This window comes from Chelmon rostratus, chromosome 4 (genome assembly GCF_017976325.1).
Source record: "Chelmon rostratus isolate fCheRos1 chromosome 4, fCheRos1.pri, whole genome shotgun sequence".
Taxonomy (NCBI): Eukaryota; Metazoa; Chordata; class Actinopteri; order Chaetodontiformes; family Chaetodontidae; genus Chelmon; species Chelmon rostratus.
The window spans coordinates 11,918,641-11,937,815 of record NC_055661.1 but is presented as its reverse complement, the minus strand read 5'-3'; the positions used below and the strand labels follow the sequence as shown (position 1 = coordinate 11,937,815).

General features: G+C 41.8%; 1 protein-coding gene across 1 annotated transcript in view; it reads left to right on the top strand.

Annotated features, from left to right (window-relative positions):
• nek7 (NIMA-related kinase 7) overlaps positions 1 to 19,175 on the top strand; it is a 61,860-nt gene that overhangs the window by 37,961 nt on the left and 4,724 nt on the right. The window contains exons 6-9 of the mRNA XM_041935575.1: positions 909 to 1,017; positions 2,714 to 2,821; positions 9,193 to 9,287; positions 18,346 to 18,459. Coding sequence (XP_041791509.1) covers positions 909 to 1,017; positions 2,714 to 2,821; positions 9,193 to 9,287; positions 18,346 to 18,459 — 426 coding nt within the window. The remainder of the gene's footprint in view (positions 1 to 908; positions 1,018 to 2,713; positions 2,822 to 9,192; positions 9,288 to 18,345; positions 18,460 to 19,175) is intronic.

Here is a 19,175-nt window from a genome sequence, read left to right as displayed (position 1 = left end):
ATGATCATAGATGTTTCTTCTTTAGTGCATTAATGTTTTGAGGTCTGTATTATCTAGTTACTTCCCTGTTGATGCCCTGGAAATGTTCAGTTATTGTACTGTTGCTCTTACTTTAAGTTTTTCAAGGTAAAAGTCTCTGCTTAAATTCTAATTGTCATGTGCAGGGCTCTCATGTAAGATGGCTAAAGTCCCCGCATTTCTCTCTTGAAATTGAAACCATGAGGACACCCCATAAAATCCTGCTGGTAGCAGACTTCTTACATTTTCTTAGTCTTACCCACTGCTGCTTGAGGAGGACCGGATCCTTACTTGTAGATTATTCTCACTGTGGATCAATAAGACAGTTTTGCTTAAGTTGATGCTCTGTCATCATTGTGGCTTTCCTGGGTATGGACCACACTCCTGATTATCCAGAACCACTCACTCAGCCCTCCAAATAAATAATAAATAAACTAAAAACAACTGGAGCCATGGTGCCACTGAAAGCTGAACTCTACCTAACAAAAGAGCTGTGTGCCAGATGGGAGAGTTTTGGAAGGTACCACAAATTTCTTCTCTCTGTTCCTGAGAATGCATGTGCTTTCCATTGTAGGTCATAGAGAAAATGAGACGGAGCTCGGTTAGGCAAGGGACAGACCGAGTGGTCTGGGTTCGATTAACAGTGGAGTCAGAGCTGGGGACTGAGGCTGGGGATGGATGCTGTATAATCACTTACAGACATAAACACTTTGCTACCATCTCTAAATTGTATTCTGTGCCACACAAAACCTTTTCCCACTCCTATTAAAATATTTTATTTGTTCACTCTTTCAGGTATGCTAATGTTGCTTTGATTTTCTGATTTGGTATGTGTGTGTATGTGTTTTTCTGCGTCTGTGCTTGTGTGGGTGCTTGCTTTTGCTTTACAGCACTTTAAGAAGCAGAGGAGGCTTATCCCAGAGAGAACAGTGTGGAAGTACTTCGTCCAGCTCTGCAGTGCGCTCGAACACATGCACTCCCGAAGAGTCATGCACAGAGGTACCGTGGATGCACACACACACTGAACATTAACATACATTCACACACATATTTGGTTTATTTGTTTGTTCAAAGAAAATTGCTAGAATCTTTTCAATCTGGATGAGTTTGTGCTTCGAAATTGTGGCACCATAAATGTTTTGAGAAGGTTTTAGAGAGCATGAAAGTGCATGCCAGTTGAGACTTGTGCAAATGCTGCAACTGCTCGCATATAGTTTTTCACACCTAATTACGTTGTGACATATTAATAAGAAAAGCTGTAACATAAAACCAATGGCTGCTTATCCAGAGAAGGAAGTTTGAACAAACCACAGAGAGATCTCAGTCTCAAAGCATCTCTTCACATTTAAAAAACTTTCATATGATCTAGCTTGCTTTTGTTTGTTTCATTTATTTCATTGTGGTGTGAAAATGAACTTGCAGAGACTTGAAATGACTTTGAAAGGCTGGATCCTATGCAGTCACCAGCCCTGGACAAAGTCAGGAAGACGTTTCATTGTAGCTCATAATTTCTGTCCTGATGTCAGAGTAGTGTGTGGTCATTAGAGTAGATGAATCCTTCATATTGAGTGGCACACTGTCCTATCCCACCATCAAAAATAATGCATCTTTAATCATGTTTGACAATGTTTGAAACATCCCAGGAGAGGTGTGCGTTGGCCCTCTTTCAACATGACAGCGTTGAGAATCATCCTGCAAATCATCTGGGTCTAGTCCCACTGCTTAGTGGATGCTTGGACTTAACAAAAGACTCATAAACCTCAGTTAAAATGAGAGGTGGTCCTGAATTAACCAAAAACATGGATGGTTACTAAAACAGTCTTTACTTATAACTGCTTTTCAATACAACAGTAGCAAAAACTTAGACTGAAGGTGTAGAGTTGTTGGCTATGATGGATTATCTGTCTCAAAGAAGTTTTGAAGTCCCTGCAAGTTAATCTTTAATAGCATACTAAATACAAAATGAAACCAATCAATGTCTGGAAGGTGAGAAAATCATCTTAAGAAGTTGCTGTATACTGCTGCTTTCTGCCTTCCATTTCCTAGTTAACAGAATAAAATATACAGTATTTCTAGTAAGTCCATAGAAAAACTGGAAAAAAGGAACATTGAGTCAGTGAATTTTCTTCAGTGTGAACGACCTTGTTGCATATGACAGAAGGCTTAAGTGTAGGTGTTAAAGAACACATAGACCAGAGAACACAGTGTTTATGGGCACACATGCTTTCAGTAGGGCCCAGTCAAATCAATCCCTGGATTCATGTGCATAGGCTGCTGCACACGCGCACACGCGCACACACACTCACTCAGCTACAGGTGGTGTACTTCCGTTGGACTGACTCTGATTAGAGCACAGGGACACTAATGAACCCTGAGCTCTGGGCTTTAATGACCACTTAGCAGGGACCGCCTATTCAAAAGCCGCTTACAATTATATTGGAGCAGTAAATTTCAAAGGCTGATGCGTGTCACATTGATATTACTTTAGAAAAAGCAGCAGGAGCAGTTGCTAATGCCCACATTAATCTCCATCATATGGGATGTGCACTTTTTGTTGTTTATGATCATATTTCCATACCATAGGCATCGTTGCCCCTCAAATCCTGTCACTCATTGAACATTTAAAGTCATTTTGATTTTTGTATGCAACCAATCAATATATATCCTCTCCTCTCCTCTCCTCACTCCTCTCCAGATATCAAGCCAGCCAATGTATTCATCACAGCTACAGGAGTAGTGAAACTAGGAGACTTGGGACTAGGACGATTCTTCAGCTCCAAAACAACCGCCGCTCACTCGCTAGGTAATTTACTACAGTCTGTGCATATGTGGATATACACATGCAAACACACACTCTTCATTTATGAACACACAAATGCACATGCAGACACTTAGACACGGCGGCTCCCAGTAATCACCCCGTGTTGGATGTGTTTCATTAGGCATTTCGAGCCCAGAGCCATGTGTCATACAGTCATGCTGCCTGGCCACGGCTGTGCCCAGCCCCTTCATAGGCCACTTAGCCACTTCCTGTTGCCTTGACCTTTAAACCTAACACAGATGAAGACTGAGCAGAGGCCTTCGACACACAGCTCTGATTGTGACTGTGTGTCATAAAACAAGCCAGTCAACTTTACAATCAGGGTTATTGTTGGCATTGATGGGTGTGTTTGTCACCTGTAGGAAATAAAATTGTATAACATTATTTTTGCTTAAGATAAGTGTGATTGGTTGCCCAAAAACTGCCAAAATAATTAAGACATATGCATGTGGCTTAGTTTAAGACTGAGAAAATATGTGTGCCAAACCTGAGACTGTACAAACAGACAAGCAGAAAGGTACTGTATGTTTTAATGCACAAGCTGTTAAATGATTATGGGCCTTGTACTGTAAATCTTTAGGAGTCAAGCATGTAAATTTAAGAAGAGAGTAAATAACATTTAAGTGATTATTGCATTCTGCAGGAATAGACATAGACATTTGTATCTCTTCAAGCTTTGTCCTGTCAGTGAAATCCTGGAGCTCGCCTGACGTTACTGGAGACATGGGCTTTAGCACAACTACACACAGAGACTCACATACAGTACACACGTCAACCTCGGCTCAAGGGTGTGTCCTGGTGTTTAAAGCACAAGTGTACCTATAAAAAAGTTGGTCAACAGCCTGTTACTAGCGGCCTTCACCACTGTGCCCTATTGTCAAAGTCTCTGCACCTTTTCCTTGTGTGGCATCACAGTGCTAACACTGCAAAGTCAAGAAAGAGATGGGGCACGATGGATTTATGTGATGAACTGAAAATATTTTAAATCAGTCTGTAAAAACAATGAAACCAGAAAAAGATCTGTGGGGTCAGAAAATAATGTGTTCTGCCCTTTTTAATCGAAGGTATTTGAGGATTGTACATGTGAGTGATTTACTGTTCAAGACCCTCGAATCGTACAAGGAACAACTTTAAACTACCAACATGTCTTGAGAAATGAGGACAGGACAGCCACAACATTGTGAATGATAACTGTTACACAGTGAAATATGGATCAGATCATTGTAGTGGGGATGGTTATACTGGTTTCATCCCCTCGGCAATTTCAGCTGCTGATGGAAAATGTAGAAGAAAAAAAAATCCATAGACAAATATAAACGCTGTCATTCTCACTGCCTCACTTCCCTATGTCAAACTGTTGTTGCCACAAACAGCGTGCTATTCTCAGCCCCTGTACAGCAGCACCAGCCCAGCCTTTGAGAAAGTGTGAACCACATGATCAACTCAACAGAAGCCCTATCAACTAAGCAGTCAGCAGTGCCAGCAGAGTCTGTGATTGCTCATTAAATGTTGAGTCCACAGCACCCTCTTTAGGCTGACAGAGGATAGGCAGCCCTACAAGCAGAGGGGTCAACTGGAAAACCCTTATCATTAATCTGAAGCAATCAAGGCTGCATTGTTTATCTCCAGAAAACTACACAAATCACAGTGTAGAATGTCTTCTTTTGGCCCAGAGATTATAACATTAGACACCACAAATAAGCATGTAATGCATTATGCATATGAGACTTTGTATGATACATTTTAGATGTAATTGTGTGACCACAATGCTTCGTATCTTTTTTAAAGAATATTTTATCTACACGAGGATGTAGGTGGACGGTACTCAGTATCTTGCACTGTGGAAGTAGATCGTTTCCCTAAGTTAGTATAGCCTTTTGACACAAGGGAGTCAAGAAAACATTATCTGTCCCCCCTCTGCCCCTGGTTTTCCCCTTGACATTTCTTGTGGTTTGATTCAAATAACAGATCTCCTCTCTGTCTTTCTTTGTCGCCTGTCCTTTTCTCCTGCCTCTATTTCTCTATGTAACTTCTCCTCACTTCTCCTTCCCTCTCTCTCCCCCTCTGGTGCCTTGACTTTTAGTCAGAGGGGAAGCTGAAGGTTGAGGTGAAGAGGAGAGCGAAAGAGAGAGAGAGAAGGTGTGAGAAAACTGGAGTTGGACAGGGCACAGAGTGAGAGAAAGTGGAGAGAGAGAGAGAGGAGAAAGCAATGTCAGAAAAAGAAATGAGCATAAGAAATAGAAGAACGGGTGACAAAGAAACAGAAAAGGAGAGGTAGAATGTGCTGGTTGCAAGAGAAGAGAATCTGACAGAGTGACAGAAAAAAGAGGAGAAAAAAGAAAGCAGAGGGAAAGAAAAAAGTTAGGAGCAGGAGAAAGAAAAGAGGAGAGAGTATGACAATGTGACAGAAAAAAATGAAGGAAAAAAAAGGAAGCAAGAGTGAGAGAGGGATACAAAGAATGTGAGGAAGAGCTGTGTGCGTGTGTGCGTGCAATGGCGTGCCAGCGTGGGTCTGTAATGAGCCCAGCCACCCAGCTGAACAGCAGAGCAGGGTGGTGGAGATGAGATGGAGGTCCAGGCATACAGCCTGTCAGCTCCCAGGCTTTCAACTCAGCAGCTCAGCAGCCTGCAGTCACACACACACAGTTCTTTTTTTTTGTCTCTTACACACTCTTGCACACACCGAGAGACACTCAGACTCTTTGTCTCCTATACAGGGACGCATGTGCATATCCATATGGGCTTGAATGTATGCACACACACATTCAGACGTAGATAGTCATACACATTCCCATCGATTTTGCAGCATGTTTGCACACTAAGAGACACACACTCACTGACACATATACAGTCATGTAAAAATACACACAGGCATGCAAAAGACACACACTATGCACTTTTCAGTGCTGAGGATGGGTACGCAGGGCAAGAGTTGGATTAAAAAAAAATAGATCAGAAGAACGGTACTATCTGGAAAGTTGATGCAATCATTAGAGGAATGAAAGACTAGCCAATTGGCAGTAATAAGTAGTATAATATACCTGCAATTAACACCTGTAATGAGAGAGGTGTTAACGATAAGTACTGGGGTAAAAGGAGGTAAAGGAAAGAAGAGAGAAGGAGGGAGAACAAGAAACAGAACGACTTCAGGGAGGCTGATGTTGGAAATAATTGTGCCGATTTCAACATGTATATAAAGACTCAGTTATCTTATAAAGGCAAGTAGGCAAGTCGTGAAACAGAGAGGGGTAGGCGGAGAGCCAACTGTGGGGCCAGGGCTGAGCAGGACATATAGAAAACCAGGAAAAACATAATTGGAATATAAGAGGATCCAGAGAATGCCTTCTGACTTTTAAGATTAAGTCCACTCTGATTGTGCTGCTGCGTACAATTTGCCTACAACTTATTTGTTAAAACACGCTGTAGCAGCGTGTTCCAACCTCGCGCCCTGGGTGTGAGTTTGAGATTCTAGCAGAAGCTTGCTTGCCTTTCAAAATACAGAAATTTAAAACTGGTAATGGAGCGCAGATTAAAGAAGGCTCACATCATTAATAGCAGCTCCCCATGAAATGCATCACAGTGTTCATAGTGTTTTAAGAGTTGCACTTCCAAACAAAAAAATAAATTGCAACGAGTCTGTACAATTAAATCAATAAATGTATTTTTTTTAAAGCACCACTAATGGTTAATTTCACAGTACATTCAGCAGGGGGTTAGATGTGTGGGTTTTTTTATACTGGATGGCATCTCACCTCCTATACAACAACAATTACCCTGTTTCGCAGAGAATACAGTGTTGTCACAGCCATTCACAATAATGGAAATCAATCCCAACATGACTTTCAATTTATTTGCATGAATAAGTAATGTGGCCTTAATTTAGCATGCTGAAGGAGCCGGAGCCCAGCGCTGCTGCCTTTTTTAATGCAACTATTAGCATAAGAGAGGCTGATTCTTTTTAATCAACTAATAATGAATGTTAGGGGAGCTTGTTCAGACCGCACCATGAGACCTCCCAGCTCTCTCACATGCACACACGCACGCACACACATACACACACACACAAACCACAAAACCAACCTGATGACCAATTAAAACAGCAATCCCCAGTCCCCTGTTTATTCTTCCACTTGCTCTCTCTTGCTTCTCCTCTGCCTGTGCAGATGCTGATTATTTTTCGAATGACAGGTAACACTTCATTATTCAAAACTGCACATTTAAGATAAAAGTGTGTTTTCTCAACCCAATTAGATCTGCACCAAAATTAAAAGTGCTAGCTTTCATTTCACTTCCCATAGACTTCAAATATCATAACTCCCTCTGTAATAGTTTTATTAATTGCAATTACGTTCGTTGAGTTTCCGCCGACCTGTTAATGTGCAGAATGGCTCTGGAGAGAGAGAGAAAGTGTGTGTGTGCGCGCATGTGCGTGTGTGTGAGTTTATGCATGTGAGTGTGGGCGCACATGTGGGTACTGCTAGCGAGTGTGCAGTTATGGCTTTTTCCTACCAGTTTCCTGCGAGCTGACTTTCCTCCCGAGTTCTCTCCACTTGAGAGCTGTTCTCACCTACCCAGCTCTCTTGTTTGTGCCTGTTGTAAATTCAACGACTACCAGTTACCTTCTATAAAAACTCTTCCTCATTGCTCTGTCTGCCTGTTTCCAAATGCACGTTTTGTGTGTAGGCTAGCGGCAAGATTGTCTGTGTTTGGGTTATTAAAAAACTCTTCCCTTTTAGAAATTCTCCTATTTTTTTTTTTTTTTTTTTTTTGCTGTCAAGAAAGAAAAAAAACTGAAATTAATTTTGAATTGAATTGAATTCAGCTTTTGCATTTACAGTTATTCCTTTGTCAGAGGCTTTTGTCCAAAACAACATACAAATGAGAAACACCAGATCTTTTAACTCTTTTTTTATGCGACCTCACAGCTATGAAAGATTTTCATAGTTTTCCCTTTCAGCCTGTGGTGTCAAGTGCTGTTTAAGATTTAATTCCACCAATTACTCCACAAGCTCCTTTCATAAATGTGTATACCCTCAATTCTAGAGGAAAGAAGCAAAATGAGTTGCTGTCTTGTTTGATTAAACGTAAAACCCGAGAACATTGGACCCAATGCATTTCACACAAGTAGGAAAGAATTTTAAGTCATAAACAGTGGAAAAAATAAAGCGATGCAATCTTAGGTCATCTATCTCATGCTGTAATCAGACTTGGAACTGTTGAAATATAAGGAACTTAATTAGTAATCTAAGTTAACATTTCAGCATAACAAATCCGTTTTCAGGTTAATAATCAGCATGGATTGTAAGGAGAATGCAAGAAGATGTTGATTATCTTGACATGTGAAGCACAAGCTCTGTAGTATAGCCTACACACATTGTCATGTGCAGCGATGCTACTGATGGATGTTGTACACCAACTTAGCCGAGCCTGTCTAGCCGTCATCCTCATATTTCAGTAAGCCGCCATTCACATGTTTGCTTGAGTCTGAGAGCTGCTCAGCACCGGTTAGAGGGCTGGTAAAATTTCCATCCTTTAACCATATGTGATTAATATAAAACCTCTGCTGGATGTGCTTGATAGACTTTTACATGGGAAATCACAGCAAACAGAAAGCAAATGAAAAAAGCAGCCAGTTGGATTCAGCTAAGAAAGCAGCAAATATCCAGATTTTCCCTGGAGTGTGTTATGGATGTGATGTTGAGCTGTGGTTCCTCTTTGTGTCCAGTTGGGTGAAGGTCTGATTCTCTGGAGCTCTGCCAGTCGCTGTGGCAGTTTGGGATTCTTGAGTTTCCAAACCAGAACCAGAAACGGGCCAACTTTTAAGGCTCCACCGCTGCTTTCTGGGCGTATTCTCTGACTACTGTTTCAGATCATTACCGAGCCCCAGTAATCAAAACTGATTTATGTATATTTTGTGTGTGCAAGTATGTCTGCTGTACATATGTATGCAACTATTTGGTTGTTGTACAATTGCATGCACTGTATGGGTGTGCATGATGATATCTAACCTCATTAAATATAATCTTACTCGAGTTTGCTTAGGCAATGCGCCTCCTGCTACTTTTCTTTTCTTTTTTTTTTTAACTCTTGCTGAACTATAGTAAGCATCCTAACCTCTAAATGTGTCACAGTTTGAGATTACACCTCCACTCCCCACCTGCTTTCCTGTTCAGTCTGAGCTGTGTCAGTGATGTTGATGAACTGGGGGAAGCATGGGTTTTCAATGCAAAATGTTAAAGCTCACTCTCTATTTGTCCCCTCTCTTTTTCTTCCTCTGTCTATCTCTTTCGGTCCTCTTCTCGTGCTCCCTCCCTCCCCTCTCTTTCTCTCCCCCCTCTCTCTCTGTGTTCCAGTGGGTACTCCTTACTACATGTCACCGGAGAGGATACATGAAAACGGATACAACTTCAAATCTGACATCTGGTCGCTAGGATGCCTGCTCTACGAGGTAAACTATGGGAATATGTGCACACACTGTCACCTTGCAGCCGAATGTAGGAGTGACATGAGAACACATTGGCTCAGACACACATAAACAAACAAACCATCCTCAATCCCACATATAAAAGCGTCCTGGGAGAAAATATATACAAATATATACACCACCTGCACTTTGCCACATGGTTATACTGTATTTGCATTCACCTTCAGTACAAGTCATAATTTGCAAAATAAAAAATGCACTCACTTTTATAGTAATGATGTATTCAAATGGTATGTTACATTTCTTTACCTCTTATTCCTTCCTTCTTTCGCTCTAGCCTGGATGAGCTGAGGCCTTAAGACTCCTTGACTTAAAGTTCTTTAGCTGTGGAACCTGCTAAACGTTGAAAAGCTTGGGAGTGAAGGAAACTGACATGGCCATGTGTTTTAGATAAGGCCGCCTAGTGACACTGACTAGTTTGATTAGTCAGGAGCAACACACCACAGGGCTCTGCTATAGACCACACTGAGTGGAAACAAGCCCGGGAGGAGGGAACAAAGAGGAAGGAGTTAGGAGCAGAACAATGATAGACATGGATGATAGCAGTCAATCTGATGTTTCACCTTGTCAGCCTTCACATGCACTGAACACACACACACACATGCATTTTCAGAAACACACTGTCGGCCAAGGAAACACCCACATTTTCCTCCCCCCTCTCTCCTAACTCCCCTGAGTTGCTGATCACTTGGGCTGCATTTCAACGCACCAGTGACTACACCTTCTCTGCAGCGCCTCAGGCATAGAGGTGGAGAACGCGCAAAGAAGAAGTTTTAGCTCAGCTTGCAGGTCACGGTTGCTCAGAGACCACAGTCCTTCATGCTAATTAGTTCCCCACAATGCACTGCGGCAATGCACGGCTGTGGTTGGATGAAAGCGGTGGGTGCTGTAGGTCACATTCTGTTTTTGTACTCTTTATATGTGTGGTGTATGTGTGTGTTTTTTTACATGGAGGATGCTGCTTGTACTGTTAATAAAAACCAGATTGCTCTAATTTATATCACTCACTGTTGCATAGTTTCTGCAGGTATCATGATTGTGTAACCACACCAGCACTGCACAGTTTCATTTACTTAAGCTCATTTTGTTGTGGTTAGTTTTGTATGGGTGAGTTTGGTGTAAGTTTGTTATTTAGGTTTACTTAAAGCAAATGAAGTAACCAGGAAAAAAATCATCACAAAAAAATCTACATTTAGCTTTGTTTAATGGTAGTTAAAGATTCTCTGCATTGTATAAGTTGATTTCTTATGATTTTTTTTTCAACATTTCATTGAGGAAGCTGTTTATTTTGAAGTTGTCATAGTACTGCATGTGCAGCCTGAGCATTGATTGTTCTCACCGTTTCAGATGGGGCACAGTTCATTGATCTTTTATGACTTCAACCCTTAGGACAACTATTAGGGGTCACAGTCTGGACTAAACACTGAAAAAGCAAGATGGAGACCAGAGATGGGGAGAGAGAAGGGGTAGAGCTAGAGAGCAAAAGTGGAAAGGTAGAGGGAGACTTGTTGCTCCCTGAGGAGGTCAGGAGGCAGGGAATAAAGATGTATAGTGAAAAAGTCTAAGAATATATATATGGGAACACTATAGGATGCTAGAGAAGGCAGTGGAAGTCTTTAGAGAGAAAGAAAAGAAAGAGGAGATAGAAGGTTAGACAGAGAGAAAGAGCAGGGGGAAGAAGTGGAAGGGGAAAATAACAAATAGCGAGAGCAGGGTTATAGATTTGTGGAGAGAAGAAAAAGATGGGGGGGTATTCATTCATAGAGAAAGTACTGTCGGTACAAGAGCAGAGACAGAACTCCAGCCATCAGGTCAAGGTGAGCCATGCAAGGGGGCCTGTGGAGATAAAGATTTTACAACCTTATTGTTACCAGAGCAGTGCTCACCAGGCCATGCATATTCTCTTTGAAGAGCAGACCGTTGCTTTCCACTCTTCTTGGTAAGAGGGGCTCCACAGTGCATTCACTGTCAGGAAACTTACCCCTCTCTCTCTCTCTCTCTCTCTCTCTCTCTCTCTCTCTCTCTCTCTCTCTCTCTCTCTCTCTCTCTCTCTCTCCTCCATTCCTTTTTGCTCTATTCTCCTCCTCTATGCTATGTTCCCCTCCGTACGCCTCCCCTTTTCCTCACTTAACCTTCAGGCATAAGGAATTCACATAGAAATCCACGCCTGATCCCTTTGGTAGTCATTGATTTCACTCTGAACATACAGGAGGCGCTGAGGATTGTGCTGGTGTATGTTTTTTTTGTGTGTGTCCGTCAGTGTGTGTGTGTGTGTGTGTGTATCCAAGGGAGTTTGGTTCCTTATGTGTGAAACAGCTCCATTTGAGAGAGCCTGCCTTTTTCATTCTTGTGCCTGGGGGTTGGGTCAGGGTCCGAAGGGTCCGTCCGTCAATACCTGGTCATTGTATCTGCGTCTATCTTTATCTCCCATTCTGTTTGATCCCTTTCTCCTCGTGTCCAATCTCATTACATCACCTGACCCTGCCCTGTGCCCCTCACCCAAAGCCCCTACGCCGTGGTAAACAGGGATGCTGCAGTCGCCGGGGTTATCTCCCAGGGTGACCAGGAAGCTGAGGAGGGGGTTTGGTCACACGCCAGTTGATGAGGTTGCGGTCTCCTAGTGCTCTCTCCTCTTGCTCTCAGTCAAAACGGCCTCACGTTCAGCGTTAGTAACTCTCTCCATCTTGCTCAGTGTGCTCTGTGTAAAAGAGATGCATTTTACGCACACCGTAGGTCTCCAGCTTGTGCAGATGTTGTGTGGTTTGTATAAAGGTTAGCAGAGGGGGAGAATATCTTGAAAAGATTTACTGGAATGTGTCTCCTTCCTGTAGGAGCTCAGCCATCCATACCTCTGACTGTGCCCATGTCTCATGCCTCCTGCCTCATTCCTCTTCCTCCCCTCTTGTTTTGCTGTTGGTTTTATGAGGCTCAAAAATACTGGGTTCTCGGCAGCTGGCGTTTGCATGTGATGAGTTGGCCCTGTGGCTAGCTCTCTATATGTTCTTGAAAATGGAAGTGGTGTTTTCGCAAACAAAGCCTGCTGCCTGTGAATGACTGTGGTATCGTTTTATCTGCTTCATACAGTATCTGGTTTTCGATGCGTTAACATATATGTTCCGTCTACCAGTGTCAGTATCAGGTTGTCCCAAATCTAGCAAACTTTCCATCCCATTTGTGAACAATACATGTTTTTGCTCTAGTCCGTAACCTGTCTTGTGCCTTCCTTCCTGCCCGATGCAACTTCTGCCTTCAACTGAATAACATTTGGGAACAGAACCTTCAATTCAATTGTACCTTTGTGAGCCCACTGCATGACCATGTTTTGAAACTATAATTAATGGAGTAGTTTGGCATTTTGGGAAGCACACTTATTCACTTTCTTACTGATGGACATATACCCCTCCTGTATATGTCCATCAAATATGAAACAAAAAAGTGCTTGGAAAACCACAAGTTGTTGTTTTTCAGTTTCTTCGGTTTTGGTACAGATTAAACAAACAAGAGGTAACATGTTGAGCTTTAGAGGTGCTGGTAGGCAGCACCTCTAAAGCTGTTCCTTTGCACAGAACTAGGTTAGCTGTTTCCACTCCAGTTTTTGTGCTAAGCTAAGCTACCAGGCTGCTGTCTACAGCTTCAAATTTAACGGACAGACATGAGAGTGGTATTGATGTTTTCAAAGTCTCTGAGTAGAGTAGACTTCAAGAAAGCCAAAACTGTGCATATCTAGAAATGCTATTTCTTAAAATTCCCCAATTCAGATACCGACATGTAGTTCAGCTGCAGCGAGAGAGGGACATAAGAACACATCATCTATCAGTTTTCCTCAAAAGTTCAACCTACTGGAACAATCTGGCACTTTTAATTCATCTGTCCATTCTTCATCTTAGCTTTCTTTCCTCCTTCTTCTCTTTTTAGTGTGTTGAAATAGAGGAGTGACGACTCCACTGGGCGTAGGTATATTTTTAATGACTGTCCCTACACTGTGACTTATTGCCTTGATTAATATATCATCATAAAACCACATGAAGGACCAATGAGCACATAAAAAAGTCATGCTTTCCTCACTTACACTGTGTGTGTGTGTGTGTGTGTGTGTGTGTGTGTGTGTGTGTGTGTGTGTGTGTGTGTGTGTGTGTGTGTGTGTGTGTGTGTGAGAGAGAGAGAGAAAGATATACACAAAATATTCATCTATTTTGCATGTGCGTGTGTGTTACCTTTAAGTTGTTTATTTTGATGTAGCACCTATATGTAATTTTATGTGTGTTTATAAATGAGTAAGTGAGAACTTGTGAGAAACCCTTCGGTCCCAGGCTGTAAGGGCTCCAGGGATAAAGGGGGGTGGAGGGAGAAGACGGGAGCCTCTCTCAACTCCTTTTAATTGGCGTACAGGGAGAGAAGCTGGAGAGAGAGAGAGAGCAGGATCAGTGTTAATTAAGCTGGAAGGCCCCATCCAGACCTTTTACACGGACAGGGATGCTGGCTTTACATGCCTGGGCTGGGGAGAGCACAGCCTGGCCAGCTGAAGAAGAGCCGAGGAACAAAGGAGGGGAGTGTGTGTGCGTGCGTGCGTGCGTATGTGTTTGTGCGCGGCTGTGAGTTTGCTAGGGTTTTCTGCCACCAGCACCTCACACCCCTTAGACAGACAGCCGGCATGCGTGTGCATTGTATGACTCTCGAATATCAATGAACCATACACACACACACACATGCACACACAGTCTCGTACTCACACCAGGGCCTCAGAGGTCAGAGAGTGAGTCAATCATCTAACCCATTGCGACGACACAGTCTGAAAAAAGGCGTAAGTGTGTGTGTTTGTGTCTGTGTGTGCATGTGTGTGTGTGCTGAGAGCAGGGGGCCGGCAGCTGTCAGGGGCTAGGAGCAGCAGGCACTAATGAAGCAGATGAATAGTGCAAAAACTCCCAAATACAAACAGGACAGTTGACATTTTTCATCTGTCAAAAGCAGAAGATGCATGAAAATACGATGGGGTCTTGTTTAACCCTTTGCCTCCTGGTGTCTGTAGCTGGCTGGTTTTCTTCTCTCTCTCTGTCTGTTTCTGTCTCACTCTCTTTTTTCTCTGTTTAACTGGGAAGTGTATACTTTTGGGAAGCCCACACACATCTACACTACCTGTTATATAGTACTAAAAGGTGTACATATATATGCAATGAAAAGTGTTTTCCCACGCACTTCTTTCCAAGTCCTTGAAGTAAACATTTACTCCTAGCAGTCAGCATTTTTTGTGCACACATGGCCACTGCAGACCATCTCCACATCTTTTTGAAAGAAAGCCAGCTGAGTCCGTCTGGCACTGCCCTCTAGCTTTTTGCATTTTCAGAGCTCTCCGTTTGTTGCTCGGAAAGTGATTTAGTTTCTGAAATAAAAGTGCAAGATGTCCATTGACCTTTGTGGTAAATGTCTAATGATAAAATCAAACACTTTCTGACCTCACTGGACTGGTGATGTATTTACAGGCTGCTATGAATGATAAATTAGCTGGATATTTAATTGTTGGACATTGAGACAATCAGGTAGATTTAAACTGATAATTTGAATGTGATCTCACCTCTCAGGCATCATCTGTAGTATGTCATGATGTGCTTTTTAATGTTAGAAGTAGAACCAGTGGGAAAGTCCTGTAGTTTATTACATGTTATCAGTGACACACTGCAGTCGATGGTTTTATTTAAAGTTGATTAGTGTGTGTTTTTTTGGTGTGTGCCATGTCATATCATATCACAAGAATGCCAGTATATTTTTAATATGTCAAAAAAAGTCACATCAGGATAATGGCAATATTCCGAATTGTTGACGTAATGACATCATACTGTTACGCACAGCAGCAACACGCATGGCTGAAAGCAAAAGATCCGATCCATGTGGCCTGGAAGATTTCAATGTCCCAGACATTGTTATTTGATTATGGACCATATTTTCCCATTTTTTCTGCCCAAGTGACTAATGGGGACAACTTTTTTTTAAACTGGTCCAATATTGAGCAAGAGCGCTGCTGCTGACAGTCACGTAACAGGCTGCAATGTAATCCCTCTGGGCGTTTGCACGCCGTCATTGTGTGTCCACTAAAAGTATTTGTTTTTGCACTGACAGGCTAATTCTATGTGTCTGACAGCATTATGGAAAGGGTCCCTACAGAGATAGACCTTTATGTTCGAGTAAGATCCTTTTTATTCAACCAGAAACAGCTGTTGTATCGCTCTCGCCAAAGCCACCAGACTCCATTCACAGAAACAGGAATTTTATCATTGTAAAGCACACTTCATTCAAGCAGAAACAAAATAAAACTCACTGAAACCTTGGTTCGTCTTTCCACTGTTCCACCACCATCTCTGGTTTGGTCGGAATAAACCCTTAATTCACTGAATTTGAAGAGGTGGGACACCAGAGATGCAGCAGGGAAAACAGCGTAGTGCTGGAATATTTACAATTATTTATTCTTTACAATAAGAATATATATTAGAATATATATTTGAATTTAGAATATTGGCACCCTGTGATATGAGGGACTTTCTCGACTGCTTTGCCTGAAGTCGGCTCTGAAATACTGTGGCACTGTCCCTCTGAAGATGCCCTCTGGGTTAAATCTGAGTTTGCATTTTCAAGGATATATTCACCATTGCTGCATGTGCTTTTGTTCATTAGTCAGTCTGTTTTTGTCTCTTAATCACTGCAGAATCAAATCTGAAATATTAGGTTGCAGATATGGTGCTTTGTTACTAGTGGAAGTGCACACACAGGAATACACATTTCCTCACACATCTCATCACTGTCAACCACCTGCTGTGCCAGTCTCAGTAGTCATTGTTGGAGCAGAGGGAGAGAGGAGTCCAAGCAGAGACAGACAGAGCGAGATCCTCTTTACTTAGTGTTCACATGTGTTTTGTGAGGGTGGACTATTAATGTGAGTGATTGATTAAGAGGCGGATAAAAGTGTGATGGTAAATGATGTCCAGAGGAGAGATGGCCCACTGAGATTCTGCTGCCGTCATCTTGACTTCCCACTGGAAGCTGTGACAGAGACTCTGTCAAAATCTGCCCGATAGGGAACAAGAGCTTTTCTGTCTCTGCAACATCAATGTTTGACACATTTTTCAGTTAAGACTGAAATGAAGAAGTTGCCTACAAGTTAGTGATACTTGGAACGTTACATTTGCAGCTACATTCAACAAAGAGCGCCAACTTTCACTTTAGTAAAATACTTTAGTAGCAGTAGCTGTCGTGACTGTACAGCTAAGCTGTAAAGAGAGGCCAAATAACAAGTAGCAAATGACAATAATTGTGTTTTATTTGTTCTTCACAGCATCCCAACATTTTTGGAATCAGGGTTATATTTTGTCTACAGTGTGTCTCATGTTTTGGAAGGTGGCACATTTCACACTAATCTGCTGTATTCTGTATGGAACGATTCCATTTGGATCCATATGTAGACACATTGTTCTCATTGTTCTTTCACTCCACCAATTAACAGGTTGTCAAACACATACTGTACATTCTCCAATAATAATGTGACACCTGAAAAACACGAATGTGTAACAACATTTCATGTGCATGCTATGATAAACTTGTAGGGTTGTTTTCATCTTACCCTTTTATAGCAAAAGATACTCCTTGTTCTAATTCATCACCATTTTGTCTGCTATCAGTCACTACATCAAGCGTTCAAAAACATTTGGCAAGCTCACATCCAAGTTGGAAATGCCCCACATTACTGAAACGATCCTGCAGATAAAGCCTGTGAGAGACAGGAATCTATGAGCAATGACTGTACATTAATGGCCATAGATCCTGTTTCACATTGGTCCAGAAGACACTTCCTCTCTTCTGGAACTCATTGATCTACATTAACATTTCAAGGTGCTCAGAAATTTCCTCTGCCCCAAAACAGGTGCAGGGCATGAATGTGTGCATATGTGCAAATATATAATACATACATGTTTTACTGTGCAGCGCTATGCTGCCCAGAGAAAACCGTTTTGATACTGTATAATGTTAGTTACACTCTTACTGCAACCAGCGTCTTCCTATGTGAATAAATGACTACCAAGTCAACAAGATCCAACATTTCCAAGCAGCTAATCATCATCAACACTGAGAGCTGTTCCAACCATGTTTATTTATCATTGCTTATCCAATTCAGCCCAACTCATAATCCTAACATCGTATTTATTTTGAAAACATTGCATCAAAAAAACCCAAACAAAATAATTTAATTTTGCTTGTTATGCAAGTGTGCTGCAGACTTCGCCTTGCGCATGCACACTTATAGAGGGTGATTTAGTCAGTCACTAAGGCCTGGCAAAATGACATCCTATATTTTCTATTCTTAGAAAGGCAGGAGGGATTCACCTATTTCCACTCAGCAAAAGTCTCCTTATCCTTTCCACTCTTCCTTGGCATTCCCATCTGCCTCTCCTCTGCTCTGCTTGCTTGCATTTGTTTTCCAGAGGATACAGTTTCCTCACTGCTCCAGCAAACTGAAAAATTCTCTCCTCTCACATGCCTGCACCCCTCTCCTCACATTCTGCTCTTCCTTTTCTCCACTCTGTATTTCCTCTCGTTCTCATCGCTAAGTTTTCGATGCAGTGCAGCATAAAGCGCCAGCAAACTAGAGGAAAACACACAAGTTCAGAGGAGCTTTCTTGGATTTTTCTGTTTTGGTTCACTTGAATTTTAGACCACTGCTCATTCCACTACAAAAAACATAAATAAGTGTGTACTGATTTGATATGTACACAAAAGTTTAGACATGTCAACTTGCTGTTTGGCTTTATTTGTCCCTTACACCCAAGCACTTCCTGCTTTATTCAGTAAGACATATATCTCTATAGCAGCAAACTATTCTATTTTCCATATACAGTACAGTACAGTGTCTTCTGTGTAGCACTTGTTGAAATTTTGAAATTGAAATTTTAGGTTTTTACTTCACACCTTTTTCCTCTTGTCTTCTCCCCCTTTCTCTCTACATTTCTTCTGCCTGTTTCTTCATATCTCTATATTTCAGATGGCAGCCCTACAGAGTCCGTTCTATGGGGATAAGATGAACCTTTACTCCCTTTGTAAGAAGATAGAACAGTGTGACTACCCACCTCTTCCCTCAGATCACTACTCAGAGGAGGTAAGTAATATGTCAGTTGCCTTTTACTCCTATGGTAAGAAGGTATGAACCTGCTCTGTTTTTAAAAGGACTCAAGATAGTCTGGACTCCTGAACTCCTTTTAAAAGAAAGTTAAAAGAAAATCCTTTATAGTTTTAAAGGGAACTACTGTTTAAAGCAGTCGTGGCCGGTTTCTCTTTCTCTGTGCCAATTTTCTGATTTTGACTTGTGTTGACTATTAAAGTTGTTTTTTTATATATGTAAGTGAAATCTACCCAACTGTCTGAGCTACAGTACAGTATGATTTTGCCCTGTGATCAAAAGACCGGCTATGATTTTAACCGTTTGAAAATTAAATGCACATATCAAAAGCATCTGGCCATGCTACAAAGTGGGGTGAAACTAAATGGGCTTGAGTGTCATGTTTCCCTAACTAAATGTTAAATCATCTGCTGTAATTCTGCGTAGACTTACCCGTGCACAAAAATGTAATGTAGTCAGGCTGCGGTTAAAGATCGCCTTATTGCTGATTGCCGGCGACGTGTGCATGAATGTGCATGTCTTTGTGTTTGCATGCTTTCTTTTTGTGGGTGGCATTTTTTTCTAAGATTTCTGTCTTTTTCCTCTTACATATACAGTATTAAGTCAAATGCACACACATGCAAAAACTCAGACACTGACTCACAGGCACACATGCACATACATTGCGGGTATTAGATCCATTTAGCAATGACACC